The sequence below is a fragment of the Schistocerca gregaria genome, chromosome 3 (genome assembly GCF_023897955.1).
Source record: "Schistocerca gregaria isolate iqSchGreg1 chromosome 3, iqSchGreg1.2, whole genome shotgun sequence".
Lineage (NCBI taxonomy): Eukaryota > Metazoa > Arthropoda > Insecta > Orthoptera > Acrididae > Schistocerca > Schistocerca gregaria.
In genome coordinates, this window is record NC_064922.1 from 691,244,986 (window position 1) to 691,261,197 (window position 16,212).

Sequence of the window (16,212 nt, forward strand, 5' to 3'; positions counted from 1 at the left end):
GTGCCCTTTTCCAATCCTTTGGAACGCTTCGCTCTTCTAGAGACCTACGGTACACCGCTGCAAGAAGGGGGGCAAGTTCCTTCGCGTACTCTGTGTAAAATCGAACTGGTATCCCATTAGGACCAGCGGCCTTTCCTCTTTTGAGCGATTTTAATTGTTTCTCTATCCCTCTGTCGTCTACTTCGATATCTACCATTTTGTCAACTGTGCGACAATCTAGAGAAGGAAGCACAGTGCAGTCTTCCTCTGTGAAACAGCTTTGGAAGAAGACATTTAGTAATTCGGCCTTTAGTCTGTCATCCTCTGTTTCAGTACCATTTTGGTCACAGAGTGTCTGGACATTTTGTTTTGATCCACCTACCGCTTTGACATAGGACCAAAATTTCTTAGGATTTTCTGCCAAGTCAGTACATAGAACGTTACTTTCGAATTCATTGAAAGCCTCTCGCATAGCCCTCCTCACACTACATTTCGCTTCGCGTAATTTTTGTTTGTCTGCAAGGCTTTGGCTATGTTTATGTTTGCTGTGAAGTTCCCTTTGCTTCCGCAGCAGTTTTCTAACTCGGTTGTTGTACCACGGTGGCTCTTTACCATCTCTTACGATCTTGCTTGGCACATACTCATCTAACGCATATTGTACCATGGTTTTGAACTTTGTCCACTGATCCTCAACACTATCTGCACTTGAGACAAAACTTTTGTGTTGAGCCGTCAGGTACTCTGTAATCTGCTTTTTGTCACTTTTGCTAAACAGAAAAATCTTCCTACCTTTTTTAATATTTCTATTTACGGCTGAAATCATCGACGCAGTAACCGCTTTATGATCGCTGATTCCCTGTTCTGCATTAACTGATTCAAATAGTTCGGGTCTGTTTGTCACCAGAAGGTCTAATATATTATCGCCACGAGTCGGTTTTCTGTTTAACTGCTCAAGGTAGTTTTCAGATAAAGCACTTAAAAATATTTCACTGGATTCTTTGTCCCTGCCACCCGTTATGAACGTTTGAGTCTCCCAGTCTATATCCGGCAAATTAAAATCTCCACCCAGAACTGTAACATGGTGGGGAAATCTACTCGAAATATTTTCCAAATTATTCTTCAGGTGCTGAGCCACAACAGCTGCTGAGCCCGGGGGCCTATAGAGACATCCAATTACCATGTCTGAGCCTGCTTTAACCGTGACCTTCACCCAAATCATTTCACAATTCGAATCTCCGTCAATTTCCTTCGATACTATTGCACTTCTTATCGCTATAAACACGCCTCCCCCTTCACTGTCCAGCCTATCTCTGCGGTATACATTCCAATCAGAGTTTAGGATTTCATTACTGTTTACGTCTGGTTTCAGCCAACTTTCTGTTCCTAGTACTATATGGGCGTTGTGACCGTTTATTAATGAGAGCAGTTCTGGGACCTTTCTATAGACGCTTCTGCAGTTTACTATTAGCACATTAATATTGTTATTCCTTTTTGCATTTTGCCTACTCCTGCCTTGCCGCGTCTCAGGAGGCGTCTTGTCGGGCCTAGGGAGCTTGCTAAAGTCAGCATGATTTACAGTGCTTCAATCATTACAAAATTTTATACAGATATGTTTTAGACTCATTCAAAGAATATTGGTGTATGACTGCTCAAAAATATTAAGGAACATGGTAATGCATAGTGCGCTATCAGTTTTGCTGTCTGAGCATACCTCATCAACTAGGTTATTAAAGCTTCCACCTGCCACCGATTTGGAAGTAATAGGAAGAAGCCTGTGACAGGTCATGTCATTGAGCTGGTCCATGAGGCATGCTCAGGCAGCACAGTTGATAGTGCTTCACCCATGAAAGGCAGATACTGAGACTCAACAAACAAATTGTAACTTCTCCACCATTTGAAGAATCAGATAAGACATTTTCAAGTTCAGATGAAACTGACATGATGAGGTTTTGGAAAGCATTTCCGAGAGCAGTTCACTGAAGAATGCTGCAAGGTGAGGTTGTTGTTGTCTTCAGTCCTGAGACTGGTTTGATGCAGCTCTCCATGCTACTCTATCCTGTGCAAGCTTCTTCATCTCCCAGTACTTACTGCAACCTACATCCTTCTGAATCTGCTTAGTATATTCATCTCTTGGTCTCCCTCTACGATTTTTACCCTCCACACTGCCCTCCAATGCTAAATTTGTGATCCCTTCATGCCTCAGAATATGTCCTACCAACCGCTCCCTTCTTCTGGTCAAGTTGTGTCACAAACTTCTCTTCTCCCCAATTCTATTCAATATCTCCTCATTAGTTATGTGATCTACCCATCTAATCTTCAGCATTCTTGTGTAAGGTACCAAAGATTTTATTACTCAATAATTAATGGCTACATTGGATACATGCCAGCTTAGTGTAAGAGCTCCTGTACATTTTCCTGTAAACATTCTTCAGGTCACAGCAGAGGCTCTGTAGTAATAAATTTGCCTTTTATAGAATCAGGCAAGAGAAGAGAAGAAAACAGAACAGAAACAATAAAACCAATTTTCAAGCAAGATATCCCTGAAGTTCTTAATCTTCACTGGGTTTGTAAACTGTTGCCAGCTTTAAATGTGAGGGACCCAAAACAAGAAAGACTTCATTGTTACATTTGGGGACAACGAACAGCTCATTGGCATTCCAGAATTACAGAATGGTTCTGGTAAAGAGCAAGCTAATGCTAATGGTCTGTAATCAGTGTGGTATTTATTTGATGTATTCAACAAACACCCTGAGGCTAATGATGACCCATGTTCCTCACTCTATCCACTATGCCAGAGGGTCACAGCATCATTTCATCTCATCATCCACACTTCCTGTTTTGTGCATTCTTTCTAATGATGTTTTCACTACCAGCTGTTTTTGTCGTACATTCTTTTAACCATATAACTGCACAAAGGACACTTCCTTTTTTCCTCTATTACTGTTTTGTTGTTTTGTGTTATCTTTGTGTGTTCTTTTCCATCATTTCTGTCTCAAATATATACTTCCTTTGTCTGGTCATCCTGTAATCATACTCCTAATGTGTTATACTTTAAGATGTCATAGATTTCTTTACTGTTTCTCTTGCACAGAATTTTTTATTCTTCCAGGTCTGAAGAATTTGAGTCACTTTTCCTTATATCCCAGTTAGTTGTGTCAGTCTTTCACACATTTATTCACATATTTATCTATCCAGTTAAATTACATATTTAAAATTAGATCATTCATATTTGCTTTTCTCATTCTCAGTATCAGTGGTTATGTTTCATATTTTAAAGTACTATAGCAGTTTTTATCTTCAGACCCTGTACCATTGGAGTCCAATAATTACTTATTTTATGAAAGGGTGTCATTATTACTACAGCTGAAGATCATTATACATCACAATATGATTTGGAATACATGTTGCCCTGGGACATCGTGGTAGATTAAAACTGTGGGCCAGATCAGGACATGGAACATGGTCTGGTACATAGTCTCCATCTCCCAGGAAGTTTCAAAGCAATGCACTCTTGCTTGGAGACATATTGTTCTACTTATATGGAACTAAGTAATTAACACCAAAGAATGATTGCAAGACAGTTTATATTTTCTATCAGTAACCCATAAAATATTACCAATAAAGGGTTTAGTTTATAAACTAACAGTAATCGAGAAGTACAGCATAATATTTTTAAAGTTATGCAAAATATTTACATTCACGTAGTAACTGCTTATAATGTTGCAGGATAAATCTGTGGCTCTAGCATAATCAGATTGACATCACATTCCAATATTTTCAGGTATATAAACAAAACCACAATCATACTCTACCATATAGTATTGATGAGCTAGGAAGCATTGAATTCACTACGACTCCATATGCCTGAAGTGATACGGATGTTCAGACAGAAAAAAAAACGAGTACTGCTTATATTAAAGGTGAACCAGCAAATTGGCAGAAAAAAAATGATAAATTTATAAGGGACAGTGTAGCATGAACTACTGGGATAATGCTGCATGTTATTTCCTTATGACACAAAACTGCACAGAGTAAGAAGTGTCCTTTGGGTGCAGACATACAAAGCATACATTTCCACAGTCAAATCAGAGATTCAGAAACTCTTGCTTACAATTCATCTTCTAAAGAGGTGCACGATCTTCTAAGAGTATCTTGCATGTCGCCTTACCACAGCTATTGAGATACAAGCAGAGATTTGATTCATAATTAATCCAAGTATATTTTCAGTTGTAAGATGAAAGAAGAATCACAGAAGTAAACTTGTAACACTCTCTGAAGCTTCCCTGTGCATCTTAAATTTTCTATCCTTCTCTAACTGCATGTGAAACTGTATGTTAAACTCTTCTGAGAAACTTCAACATAGTTCTTAGCATGCCAAAAACCAAACTTTGTTTCCTTGTAATTTGTTGTAAACAGTATGTTGTGCTGTAATCCAAATATGTTATTCATTTATCAGAGCCTACTAAATTAAGATATGTAAAGAATGGGATGCCTGTTGGCAATAAAATTATGTATTTCATTTTTACATTTAGACAGGTTAGATGCATGGACTATCAGAGATAATCCAACTTATATAAATTAAATGTATTATTTTGTATGTTGAAGTGTCTCTTTGCATGTTGGGATAAACCTCCTCACTTCTGGGTTCTTCTCACATTTGAGCATGGATCTTTCCTTGTACAGTTACATGTCTCGTTTCTTTTATAATGTTCATAATTGTGTGTTGTATCTATGTTTTAATATGTTGTGTGTTATCAGGGGCAGGGTCAAAGAGCAGACGGGAACATAAATGGGGTCAGTAGTGTGTCTCAAGTGAGTTCTCCACCACCTTTTCCACCAATTCCTGAGGAGAGAGTGGAAAACAGAGGTTAGCACTGTTAGGTAACACTGTTATGCAATTTATATATCTATTTAAAAAATTAAGTTAAGAACTAAGGGCATGAATAAGAAGCTGTGGTAAAACAGACATGTAAAACTCTTCAAAAGCAGACATTGTGTCAAAACTGGCCCATCAACATAAAATAGGGGATAATGAACCTCAAACTTTTGAAAGCAAAGCTTTGTTTAATATCCATTTAGAGAAAAAGAAAAGAAAATTAAAAGAAACCAGATGAGAAATGGTATAGAAAGATAACAGAGATGGGAAGTGATTGGGCAGTTGGGCACAAACAAAAGTGAACTCTGTCTTGTATGGATGAGAGTGAGCACAAACCAAAGTGACTGTCATACCAGTACAGATATCCTTATTTCAGTTCTATGCCAACAGAAACAGTTACAAGATGGAACCCAAATTAATAAAAATGAAAGTGGCAGAAAATGTGAAGATTAAGATGAGGAAACAAACAATTGATGGTGGGACTAGTAAAACCAAGGCATGGAACAAAGGGAATGAGTTATCAAAAAGACGAAAGAAATGTGTGGTACTGAGTCAAAACTAAAATAAAAAAAAAATAATCCAAAGTAAAAGCATAGCTGAATTGTCAAGGCTGAAGTAGAAATAGGAGAAATCTGTCTTTAGGTGAGCCCAAGTGTGCAATTAAATGTTGCCATTTATAGATTTACAAAGAATTTTGCATTAGAACAAAATTTTACCCAAAATGTTGTATATACTGCTCCACAACAGAATAATGACAGTAATGTAACAGCCTGTTTGATTCAATTCGTTATCCCAATTTTGTGTTGGTGTAACCATTGCCACAATCTTTGCTTTCATTAACTTCTGAATTTCAGATCTGATATCAGAATCTGTTGACTTTGATACTTTTTATAAATAATATTTTGACTTCAATCTTCAAAAACTTTAATATTCTGTTAAGAAATACATAAACTGCTGTTCTTTAAATGTATTTTATAAACTTTTGATAGTGAAAAAGTAACATGAAATTTGTTACAGTATCTTCCTACTTCATTTCTGTCATTCAAAAGTAATTAATTTTTGTAGTGGCTTTTCAGCTGTTGTATTATATACATACCAAAACAATCAAACATTTAAGTGAAAAGAGTAAACAACAAAGTATATTGATAAAATTAAAACTGTGATGTTTGCTGTACTTTCATAATGCTTTTTGAAAGTTAAAGAACATAGTCAACTCTTATTCAATTTTTAATGCTAGGGAAACTAAAACTATAAAAAAATGAATTTCAGATATGATAGCACCAGGTAGTACATCTGAGGCTCTAAAACCACGACTCACACCTGGTGCAAAACTATCACCCATATTTTTGAATGAAGAGCGACGCACATTTGAGAATCCAATCAGTTACCTTGGAGGCCCACGTCTTCAGTCTTCTGTTGCATCAAGAGACAGCAAGGAGTCAGTGCTCTCACTTGACTGAGTGTTTCATAGACGTGTGCTAAAATTATGAGAAAGACAAACAAACAAGAAACAGTGTATTATTTTTTATTGCCTCTGTTAAGTACTGCTTTGACAGGATATATTTATTAAAAGAAAGTCTAGTGAGTGGCCAACGAAAGTGATTTGTATATATGAACTTATGACCTCACTTACATTGGAAAACTGTTTGGAAGTGATAGGACAAGAGGAATTTGTGTATATTCTTTCATACTGAGCTTTTAAAGAGTATTTTTGAATGTGGTGTTTTAATCTCCATATGCAAAATATGTGGAACAGCTGCAGACGCATCTCATAGAAAATGGCAAGAAAACTGCATTGGGGGAGGTAATAATGTTACATAATGGAAACAGAAGTTGGAAGCTGTATGTGAAAATCTATTTGCCACTTTTCTTTTAAGTTGTCTGCCCAAAGGTGCCTTTTCATTGACACTGTGTAAACAGGCTAAATGTTTTGTTACTTACAATCTTTGTCATGTGTTAGCACAGTATGTATTTTACTTGCTGTAGCTTGTTGTTTGAAATTGTGTTGCTATAGTTCAGCTGTTAATTCTGTAATATGAATGTGATTTGATTGTAGATAATTCTGTTGTAGTGTGTTGTTCTGAGTCTCCTACAAAGTAAGGTATATTTTCATAGTAATAAATACACAAGTGACTTACCTGTGCTATTATGTTGTTTTGCGTTCATTTCTTGGTATTGTGCATCTTTCTCCTCTCTTTATTACATTTTGAGGGAAATACAAACGGTGCCCTTCAAGTAATAATAATAAAAAAAATAAAAAAGCATAAAATATTTGACCCCCAGATATCTGGTGTTAGTCTTGTTGGCAGAATGAATTGTCCGCACTGAAATTTAATTGGCAAGTAGAGATATCATGTACAGTTAACTGATTTGACAATATGACATGTACTATAGAATGGTAACATGGTAATGTTTGTTACTGGTGAACCAGCCATTGGATAGAGCACTTACACTCAGCAGATCCTTGTCACTTTTTTGAGAGGAGTAAGCTGACACTTTCTTCCTTCTCCATTTCTCTACTTGCAAATTCATTTATAGCAACATATCTACAATATTTGCATCACACTCATCTATGCTCTGCAGTCACACATTTGTCACATCATACCTGACAAGACAGTAACATTCTATCCCTGTGGAATAACATTACAGAATTATTCCATTGTCTCCAGTGCCTATTGACAAGTATGGGCCACTGCTTCTTCAAAATTCTAGCACACTGAGAGAAACTTTCATATCCGTAACCTCAACCTTGTTGATAAGGTAACCTGAATCAACCCAGCTTTCGTTGTATGGGAGCGAAAGCTGGGTGGATTCAGGTTACCTTATCAACATGGTTGAGGTTACGGATATGAAAGTAGCTAGGATGATTGCAGGTACTAGTAGATGGAAACAATGGCAGGAGGGTGTCCACAATGAGGAAATCAAAGAAAAACTGGGGATGAACTCTATAGATGTAGCAGTCAGGGCGAACAGGCTTAGATGGTGGGGTCATGTTACACGCATGGGAGAAGCAAGGTTACCCAAGAGACTCATGGGTTCAGCAGTAGAGGGTAGGAGGAGTCGGGGCAGACCAAGGAGAAGGTACCTGGATTTGGTTAAGAATGATTTTGAAGTAATAGGTTTAACATCGGGAGAGGCACCAATGTTAGCACTGAATAGGGGATCGCGGAGGAATTTTATAAGGGGGCTATGCTCCAGACTGAATGCTGAAAGGCATAATCAGTCTTAAAATGATGATGATGATGACTGAGAGAAACATTTTTCAGTTACAATCAGAGTCATTTTTTGTCCAGTGTCCATTGCAACCACATTGTTTTTCAGTTAAGTGCTCAGTTTCACAACACAATTGATCTTTAAGGCAGAGCAACTATCAAAGTAACATAGTACATTATATATCTTGTATTTAGCTTACAGGCTGTACAAAAATTTAAAAAAAAATGAGCTGTTGTCCATTGGGTGTTCTTTTATATGTACTTGGAACATGTACACTATGTGATCAAAAGTATTCGGACACCACCAAAAACATACGTTTCTCATATTAAGTGCATTGTTCTGCCACCTACTGCCAGGTACTCCATATCAGTGACCTCAGTAGTCATTAGACATCATGAGAGCAGAATGGAGCACTCTGCAGAATTCATGGACTTCGAACATGGTCAGGTGATTGGGTGTCACATGTGGCATACATCTGTTCGCAAGATTTCCACACTCCTAAACATCCCTAGGTCCACTGTTCCTGATGTGATAGTGAAGTGAAAATGTGAAGGGACATGTACAGCACAAAAGTGTACAGGCCAACCTCATCTGTTGACTGACAAAGACCACTGACAGTTGAAGAGGGTTGTAATGTGTAATAGGCAGACATAGGTCAAGACCATCACACAGGAATTCCATCTGCATCAGGATCCACTACAAGTATTATGACAGTTAGGTGGGAAGTGAGAAAACTTTGATTTCATGGTCGAGCAGCTTCTAATAAGACCCACACCATGCCGATAAATGCCAAACAACACCTCGCTTGGTGTAAGGAGCTTAAACATTGGATGATTGAACAGCAGAAAAACGTGCAGTGTGACAAATCGCCGGTACACAACGTGGAGATCTGATGGCAGGGTGTGGGTATGGCGAATGCCTGGTGAACGTTATCTGCTAGCATGTATAGTGCCAACAGTAAAATTCGGAGGTGGTGGTGTTATGGTGTGGTCGTGTTTTTTGTGGAGGGCCTTGTACGCTTTATTGTTTTCCATGGCACTACTACTGCACAGGCCTACATTGATGTTTCAAGCACCTTCTTGTTTCCCACTGCCGAAGAGCAATTCGGGGATGGGGATTGCATCTTTCAACACAATTGAGCACCTGTTCATAATGCACGGCATAGTGGTTACATGACAACAGTATCCCTTTAAGGGACTGGCCTGCACAGAGTCCTGACCTGAATCCTATAAAAAACCTTTGGTATGTTATGGAATCCCGGCTTCATGCCAGGCCACACTGGCCGACATCGATACCTCTCTGTAGTGCAGCACTCTGTGAAGAATGGGCTGACATTCCCCAAGAAACCTTCCAGCATCTAATTGAACATATGCCTTTGAGAGTGGAAGCTGTCATCAAGGCTAAGAGTGGGCCAACACCATACTGAATTCCAGCATTACCAATGGAGGGTGCCACAATCTTGTGTGTCAGTTTCAGCCAGGTGTCCAGATACTTTTGATCACATAGTGTATATTACTATAAAAATGAAATACAATCCTGATACCAATAGCCACATATCATTATTTATGAGAAAACCAACTGCATCCTAAATGTTGAAGACAAACTGAAATTGAAAAGAACACAGAATAATTTAAAATTCTTGTGTACGTACTTTTGTTTCTGTAATGGTGTTTTATGGTCACACGAAAGGAAATTGAATAGAATGTTCCCTAGCTAAAATGCAGTACTTGTAGGCCAGTGGTGACTCCCTGCACAAGTAACTGTACCTAATAGTTTCCTGATCAAAATGAGGTGACATCATGGGGAAAAAAGTGATTACCGAACAGAATGCAGAAAATTTCAAGGGAGTCTGAGAAATTTTGACTGGAGTGATATGTACACGTGATAGATGTCAATTGTAAATTTAATGTATTTCTAGCTGTATTTCTATGAATAAAAATAGCTGCTTTCTCATCAACACAATAAAGTACAGCAGTAATAAGACTCCTAAACACCAAAATGAATCAAAATATCATGTAGACAGGAAAGGAAATTATACTAAATGATTAGGACAAGCATAGAGTTAGGACTGATTTCATATTACAAGAAATACTGTGCTGTCTTAAGGAAAGTGATTAAAAACGAAAATAAACCTCTGTATAATGCTTGAAATAAACAATCCAAATAATTAAATTAAATCTTTAAGAGAAACTGTGAAATTAGTTAACGAATGTGATGATTTAGTTATGAAGCAAACAGCCAAATAATAAGAGTTAATAATAAGAGTTAGAAGACAGGCAGTCAAAATATTTAGTAATAACTTCCTGGAAATAGTTCAGAACATTAGCACAGACAATTTAAGAAATAAAGCAAAGGGATACATGCAAGAAGCAACGCTATTTCCACATGCAGCCAAATCTGAATTTTCCATACACTGACAAGGAAACTAAAAATGTAATTGATAAAGATGTTTCATGCTTCCAGTGGCACAATTGGTATAAAACCCACAAACGTTTGGCTGCATGATCCTTGGCCATTTTCAAGCAGTCAAAAATATAACAACTCTCTCAAAGTCAAAACTTGCCACAAAGTTAAAGATATCTTGAGTAAATTACTAAAATTCTGTTCTTAACATATGTGTTTTGACATATACAAAATACATCATTATCACTGGGTATTTTTGCAGGAAGGTTGAAATATGTTACGTCACACCTATTAACAAGAAAGTCTGTATGGCAGGTATTAATAATTACCAATGAGTGTCAGTGCTTACTTGCATCTAAAAAGTACTGGGAAAGTTTATCTACATAAGAACAGCACACCTATTCCAATAAAGATACTGAGTTTCAGTTTGGATTTCAAAAGGATCGCGCCACACAACATGCCATTTTTCAATTTGTGCAACAGATTAGACAAAATTTAAATTATAAAATTTGTTAACTGGTATTTTTTGTGGATTTTCAAAACATTTGATGGTGCTGTTTACCGTATTTTCAACTATTACAGCAGAGATCTTCCTAGTAACTGATTTCTGTTCCATCGTAATAAAAGAACACAGATTAAACAAAAAACTACTCACCAAGTGGCAGCAGAAGAAAACACTCATAAAAGTTAAGGAAATGCGCAAGCTTTCGGAGCCAGTGGCTCCTATTCAGGCTGAAGGGAAAGGAAAAGAACTGGTCAGGTTTAAGAAATGGGGAGGGTTACAGAAATGTCACAAAGAACCCTGGGTCATGGAAGACTTACTGGATAGAATGGGAAGGAAAGCAGAGGAAATCATTGTACAAAACAAAATGTACTGTGTTTGGGAAATAAAATATTGCAAGAGACGGCAGGAACAGTCAATAAGCGCAGTTAGGCAAAAAACAAATGTACAAAAACCTGAAAGAATTGTGTAGATGCAAGGCAAGTGGTGAGTAAGAAAGAAAATGACAGTTCTGTCAAATGTACAAATAAATCAGTGAAAGACATTGTAACTCTAATCATTAACATACTCGCCAATGATATGTAACAGTATGAAAAAACCTTGACATCTCACCAAATCTTCTGGGTGTTTGCTTTTTTTCATCAGACAGTGTAGTTAACTAACCTTTTTAACTTGATTCACTAATGTCTATGGCATAATATCTACAGCAACTCATCACTGAGAAAGACTGTTTATGGCACAGAAGTGTGTAACATGTATAATATGAGGTGTACACTATATATCCTCTATGGGTAGCCACTTAAACAGTTGGGCACACTAACAATAGTCTTACTGTACATTTACTCCCTTATGAATTTCATTGCCAACCATCAATCACAGTTCTAAAACAACTGTGTGTGTGTGTGTGTGTGTGTGTGTGTGTGTGTAATACTGGAAGGAGAAATAGCTTATATTATCAGTCACTCAGTCTTAGTGTGGAACAGAAAGGAGTGAGGTACTCATCAGTGATGTGGGTAATCTTATAACCAGTTAAATTAATCTAAAAAGAAACTGAAATCATATCTTCTTGACAACACCCCCCTCCCCCCTTTCCTTAGAACAACTTCTAAATGCATAATATGAGAGGAGGGGGGGGGGGGGGGGGGGGGGGGGAGGACATTGCAATTATGGTCCATGGAAAATGTAAATAACTAAACTAATCTATTAAGGAGGGAACTGAGTCATCTGTCAACGTAAAGTGCCCTCCGCCACACACCGTTGGGTGGGTTGCGGAGTATAAATGCAAATGTAAATGTAAACACTGCAGTGTACTATAAAAGAAACTGAAATGTTGAGAAAGTAAAATTTGATACCATATATGTGTAAAGGTAATACATGTAGATGATTTGAGTTTCAGACCTATATACGAGGGTAAGTCAATTATTATCCACAAAGTAGTTATGAAATTTTACTGTAATCAAATAGGAAACTTATAAGAACATCATTTTTCGACAGTCTCCTTGCAGTTCAATGCTCTTGGTCCATCGTTGTACAAGCTTCCTGATGCCCTCATAAAAGGAGGTTCTCAGTTGAGCTGCAAGCCAGGAATGCACTGCTTCTTTCATTACTTCATATGAGACAAATCAACGGCCCCTTAAGGCCTGTGTATGAGTGGACCAAACAAGTGGTAATCAGAAGGGACAAAATCGGGACTATAAGGAGGATGATCCAGTACTTCAAATTTGAGTTTCTGGAGCATTTCAGCCATGTGGGCAGTATGCATTCAGGCGTTGTCGTGCAACAACACAACATCTTTTGGCAGCAATCCTCGGTGTTTGCTTCGATTGCAGGCTTTAGCCTAGAAGTAAGCATCTCACTGTAACAAACACTGTTTATTACTGTGCTTCTTTCCCCATAATTTTCCAGTAATGGATCTTGTGATCCCAAAAAATCGTAAGCATCAGTTTTCCTGCAGACGGTTGTGTCTTAAACTTTTTCTTGCATGGCGAATTTGACTGTTTCCATTCCATTCTCTGCTGTTTGCTCTCCAGCTCGTAATGACGGATCCATGTTTTGTCACCTGTAATGATCCTGTCTAAGAAGTTGTCTCCTTTGTTACCATAGCAATCCAAATATTTTTTGCAGATATCCAAGCGTGTTTGTTTATGCAACTGTGTGAGTTGTTTTGGCACCTATCTGATACAAACTTTATGAAATACAAGTCTGTTGTGGATGATTTCGCAGGCAGAACTGTGCCTAATTTGCAGATGATGTGCCACTTCATCAATAATTAATTGTCTGTCTAAGAGAATCATTTCACGTGAACACTTAATTGTTTCTTCATTTTTGGCGGTAAACGGTTGTCCAGCTCTTTCATCGTGCATAACACTTGTGTGATCATTTTGGAATTTTTCAATCCATTTGTTGACACTCCATTGTGGCAAAACACTGTCCCCATACTGTAGCAAAAGTGTTTGATGAATTTCAGCCCCTGATACGCCTCCCGACCACAAAAAATGCATCGCTGAATGTTACTCTGCTTTTGTGCAAATAGACAGTGGAGCAGCCATGATTAACAGTATGACAGCGATAACGAAACTAACCTAGAAGCTTGAAAATTGCAAAGATATAACAACAAATAAACAAAGCATGGGTCATCAACATAAAACGACAGTACTACCAAAATAAACAAAAATATAATTAAACTGCGGATACTAATTGATGTACCCTCGTAATAAAACCCGTATTGAGTATTGCCTGCCATGTTCCCAAGTGATTGTCGGCTGCACACATCCAGTCACTGACAAGTCTGGCAAACTGAAAATTCAAGGGAGAATAATGTCTCGTGTTCTGGAAATATTGCATGAAAATTTTGAGCATTTTATAGTTGGATGTGTCTTATTGCAATTTACTGCGAGTAGTGTGTTAAAAAAAAGGGCGAATGTGACTTAGGAGATTTTTGTTGAGATAATCCACAATTTATAGCACTTGTGACTTCTGGTATTAACCTTTGGCACATCAAAGCAGCACACCCACATTCCTACACCTTAACACCGAAACTGAAATGAATCAATACAGCTAAAGTCAGGCAGGTTGTCTATAGCATAGGTCTGTTATGATTCAGCACTCATTTTGTGCCAACAGCTGCAATCTGCTGGGTCCTCTTGTCAATCAAACAATGGAAAATCCAGGATGGAATGTAGCAATATTGTGAAAAGGAAAGTAACTACTCACCATACAGCAGAGGTGCTAGTCCTGTGTTATTGCTGTCTTATTCTGATGAAGCCCTTAATGGCCGAAAGTTAATTTGTGACAGTCTTTTTGTTGTGCCTATCTGTGACTCAGTATCTCCACTATATGGATCCCCTTGTTAGATGACCAGTGTAAGAATGAACATTTTTGTCTGGACAAAACAGGAATAGAGCATCAGTGTCATCTCTCCTTCACATTCATATTCACTGACAGTGTTGTAACTGAGAATCACATGTGATAGCACTATATAGCAATTACTCTGCTCCATGTAAATTTACAAGGACAATCAAATACATGTTATATGTAGAATGAGATGACAAAAGTCGTTGGATAGTGGTATGCACATATGCGGACAGTGGTAGTGTCATGCACACAAGGTAGGCAGTTCATTGGCAGAGCTGTCATTTCTATTCAGCTTCAAGTGAAAACGCTTCTGACGTGATTATGGCCACATGACGTGAATCAACATACTTTTTACATGGAATGGTAGTTGAAGCTAGATGCATAGGACACTCCATTTTTTAAATCATTAGGGAATTCCATATTCCAAGATATACAGTGTCAGAAGTGGGGTGAGAATAACGAATTTCAAGCATTACCTCTCACCAGAGACATCACAGTGGCCAATGGCCTTCACGTAATGACTGAGAGCAATGATGTTTGTATAGAGTTGTCAGTGCTAACAGACAAGCAACTCTGCACAAAATAAATGCAGAAATCAATGTGGGGCACATGACAAATGTATCCATCGGGACAGTGTGACTAAATCTGACATTAATGGGCTTTGGCAACAGACAAACGACGCGAGTGCCTATGCTAACAGTATGACATCAGCTTCAGTGCCTCTCCTGGGCTATGTCGGTTGGACCCTAGATGACTGGAAAACTGTGGCCTGGTTAGATGAGTCCCAATTTCAGCAGGTAGGAGCAGATGGCAGGGTTAAAGTGTGGCACTGACCCCTTGAAGACATAGACCCAAGTTGTCAACAAGGCACTGTACATGATGGTGGTGGCTCCATATTGGTACGTGCAGTGTTTACATGAAATGGACCTGGGACCTCTGCTCCAAGTGAAATGATCATTGACTGAAAATGGTTATATTTGGCTACTTGGAGTCCATTTGTGGCCATTCATGGACGTAATATTCCCAAACAACAATGGAATTTTTATGGATGATAGTGCACCATGTCACCAGACCACAATTGCTTGCTGTTGATTTGCAGAACATTCTGGACAATATAAGTGAATGATTTGGCCACCCATTGAACATTTATGTTATATAATTGAGAGGTCAATTCATGCTCAAAATTGTGCACCAGCAACACTTTCACAATTTTGGATGGCTCAATATTTCTGCAGGGGACTCCCAACGACTTGTTGAGTCCATTCCATATCAAGTTGCAGCATTTTGTACTATATTTGTTAACAAATGGGTTAGTGTTACACTACCTTGGTGTGGACTACATTATTCACTTTTCCTATTTACTCGTTTTATACTTACCTGTATGTTGAAGAAAGAAAGAAGGAGCTGAGAATATCAAACTCTTCCACCAGTCACAGCAGCAGCAACAGTAGTAGCAGAAAATTTTTAATGAGAACTACTAGAAATACTGTCTACCAGACAAATTGCTTGGCCTTATTGTATTTATGTTCTTGTCTTTGAATTTAAGTGAATTTATAACGTACAATAATGCAAAATAAGCTCATGTGGGTTAGCACTTTCTTCCGACAACTGCTTTGGGTTTTGCTGTGGAGAATATAATAATTTTCTGTAACTTGCACTTTACCAGAACCTTGCCTTAATGGCTCCACATGCTGCTGATAATATTAAAATGTTGATTCTTTATTTGCAAAGAAATGGCAACATAAAGAACTTACAGTGTAGCAGCAATCAATACAACAGGCTATGGAAGAACAAAATAAGTACTAATACAATATGTTAAGACACTGGATGGAATTATTGAAACAACAAAACCAAAACAAGCCAGGTTTCATATCATTAGTAAATT

General features: G+C 37.9%; 1 protein-coding gene across 14 annotated transcripts in view; it reads left to right on the forward strand.

The window, feature by feature from the left end:
• Window positions 1-7,004, forward strand: part of LOC126354429 (axotactin) — a 547,963-nt gene extending 540,959 nt beyond the window's left edge. For 6 of the 14 annotated variants that reach the window (XM_050004068.1, XM_050004072.1, XM_050004073.1 and 3 more), the window contains 2 exons: window positions 4,738-4,846; window positions 6,125-7,004. In XM_050004068.1, coding sequence (XP_049860025.1) covers window positions 4,738-4,846; window positions 6,125-6,315 — 300 coding nt within the window. In that variant the 3' untranslated portion in view covers window positions 6,316-7,004. Of the gene's footprint in view, window positions 1-3,760; window positions 3,900-4,737; window positions 4,847-6,124 lie in introns of those variants that run through there. The other 8 variants (XR_007565327.1, XR_007565328.1, XR_007565329.1 and 5 more) reach the window with 2 other exon arrangements.
• The last annotated feature ends 9,208 nt before the right edge of the window (window positions 7,005-16,212 follow it).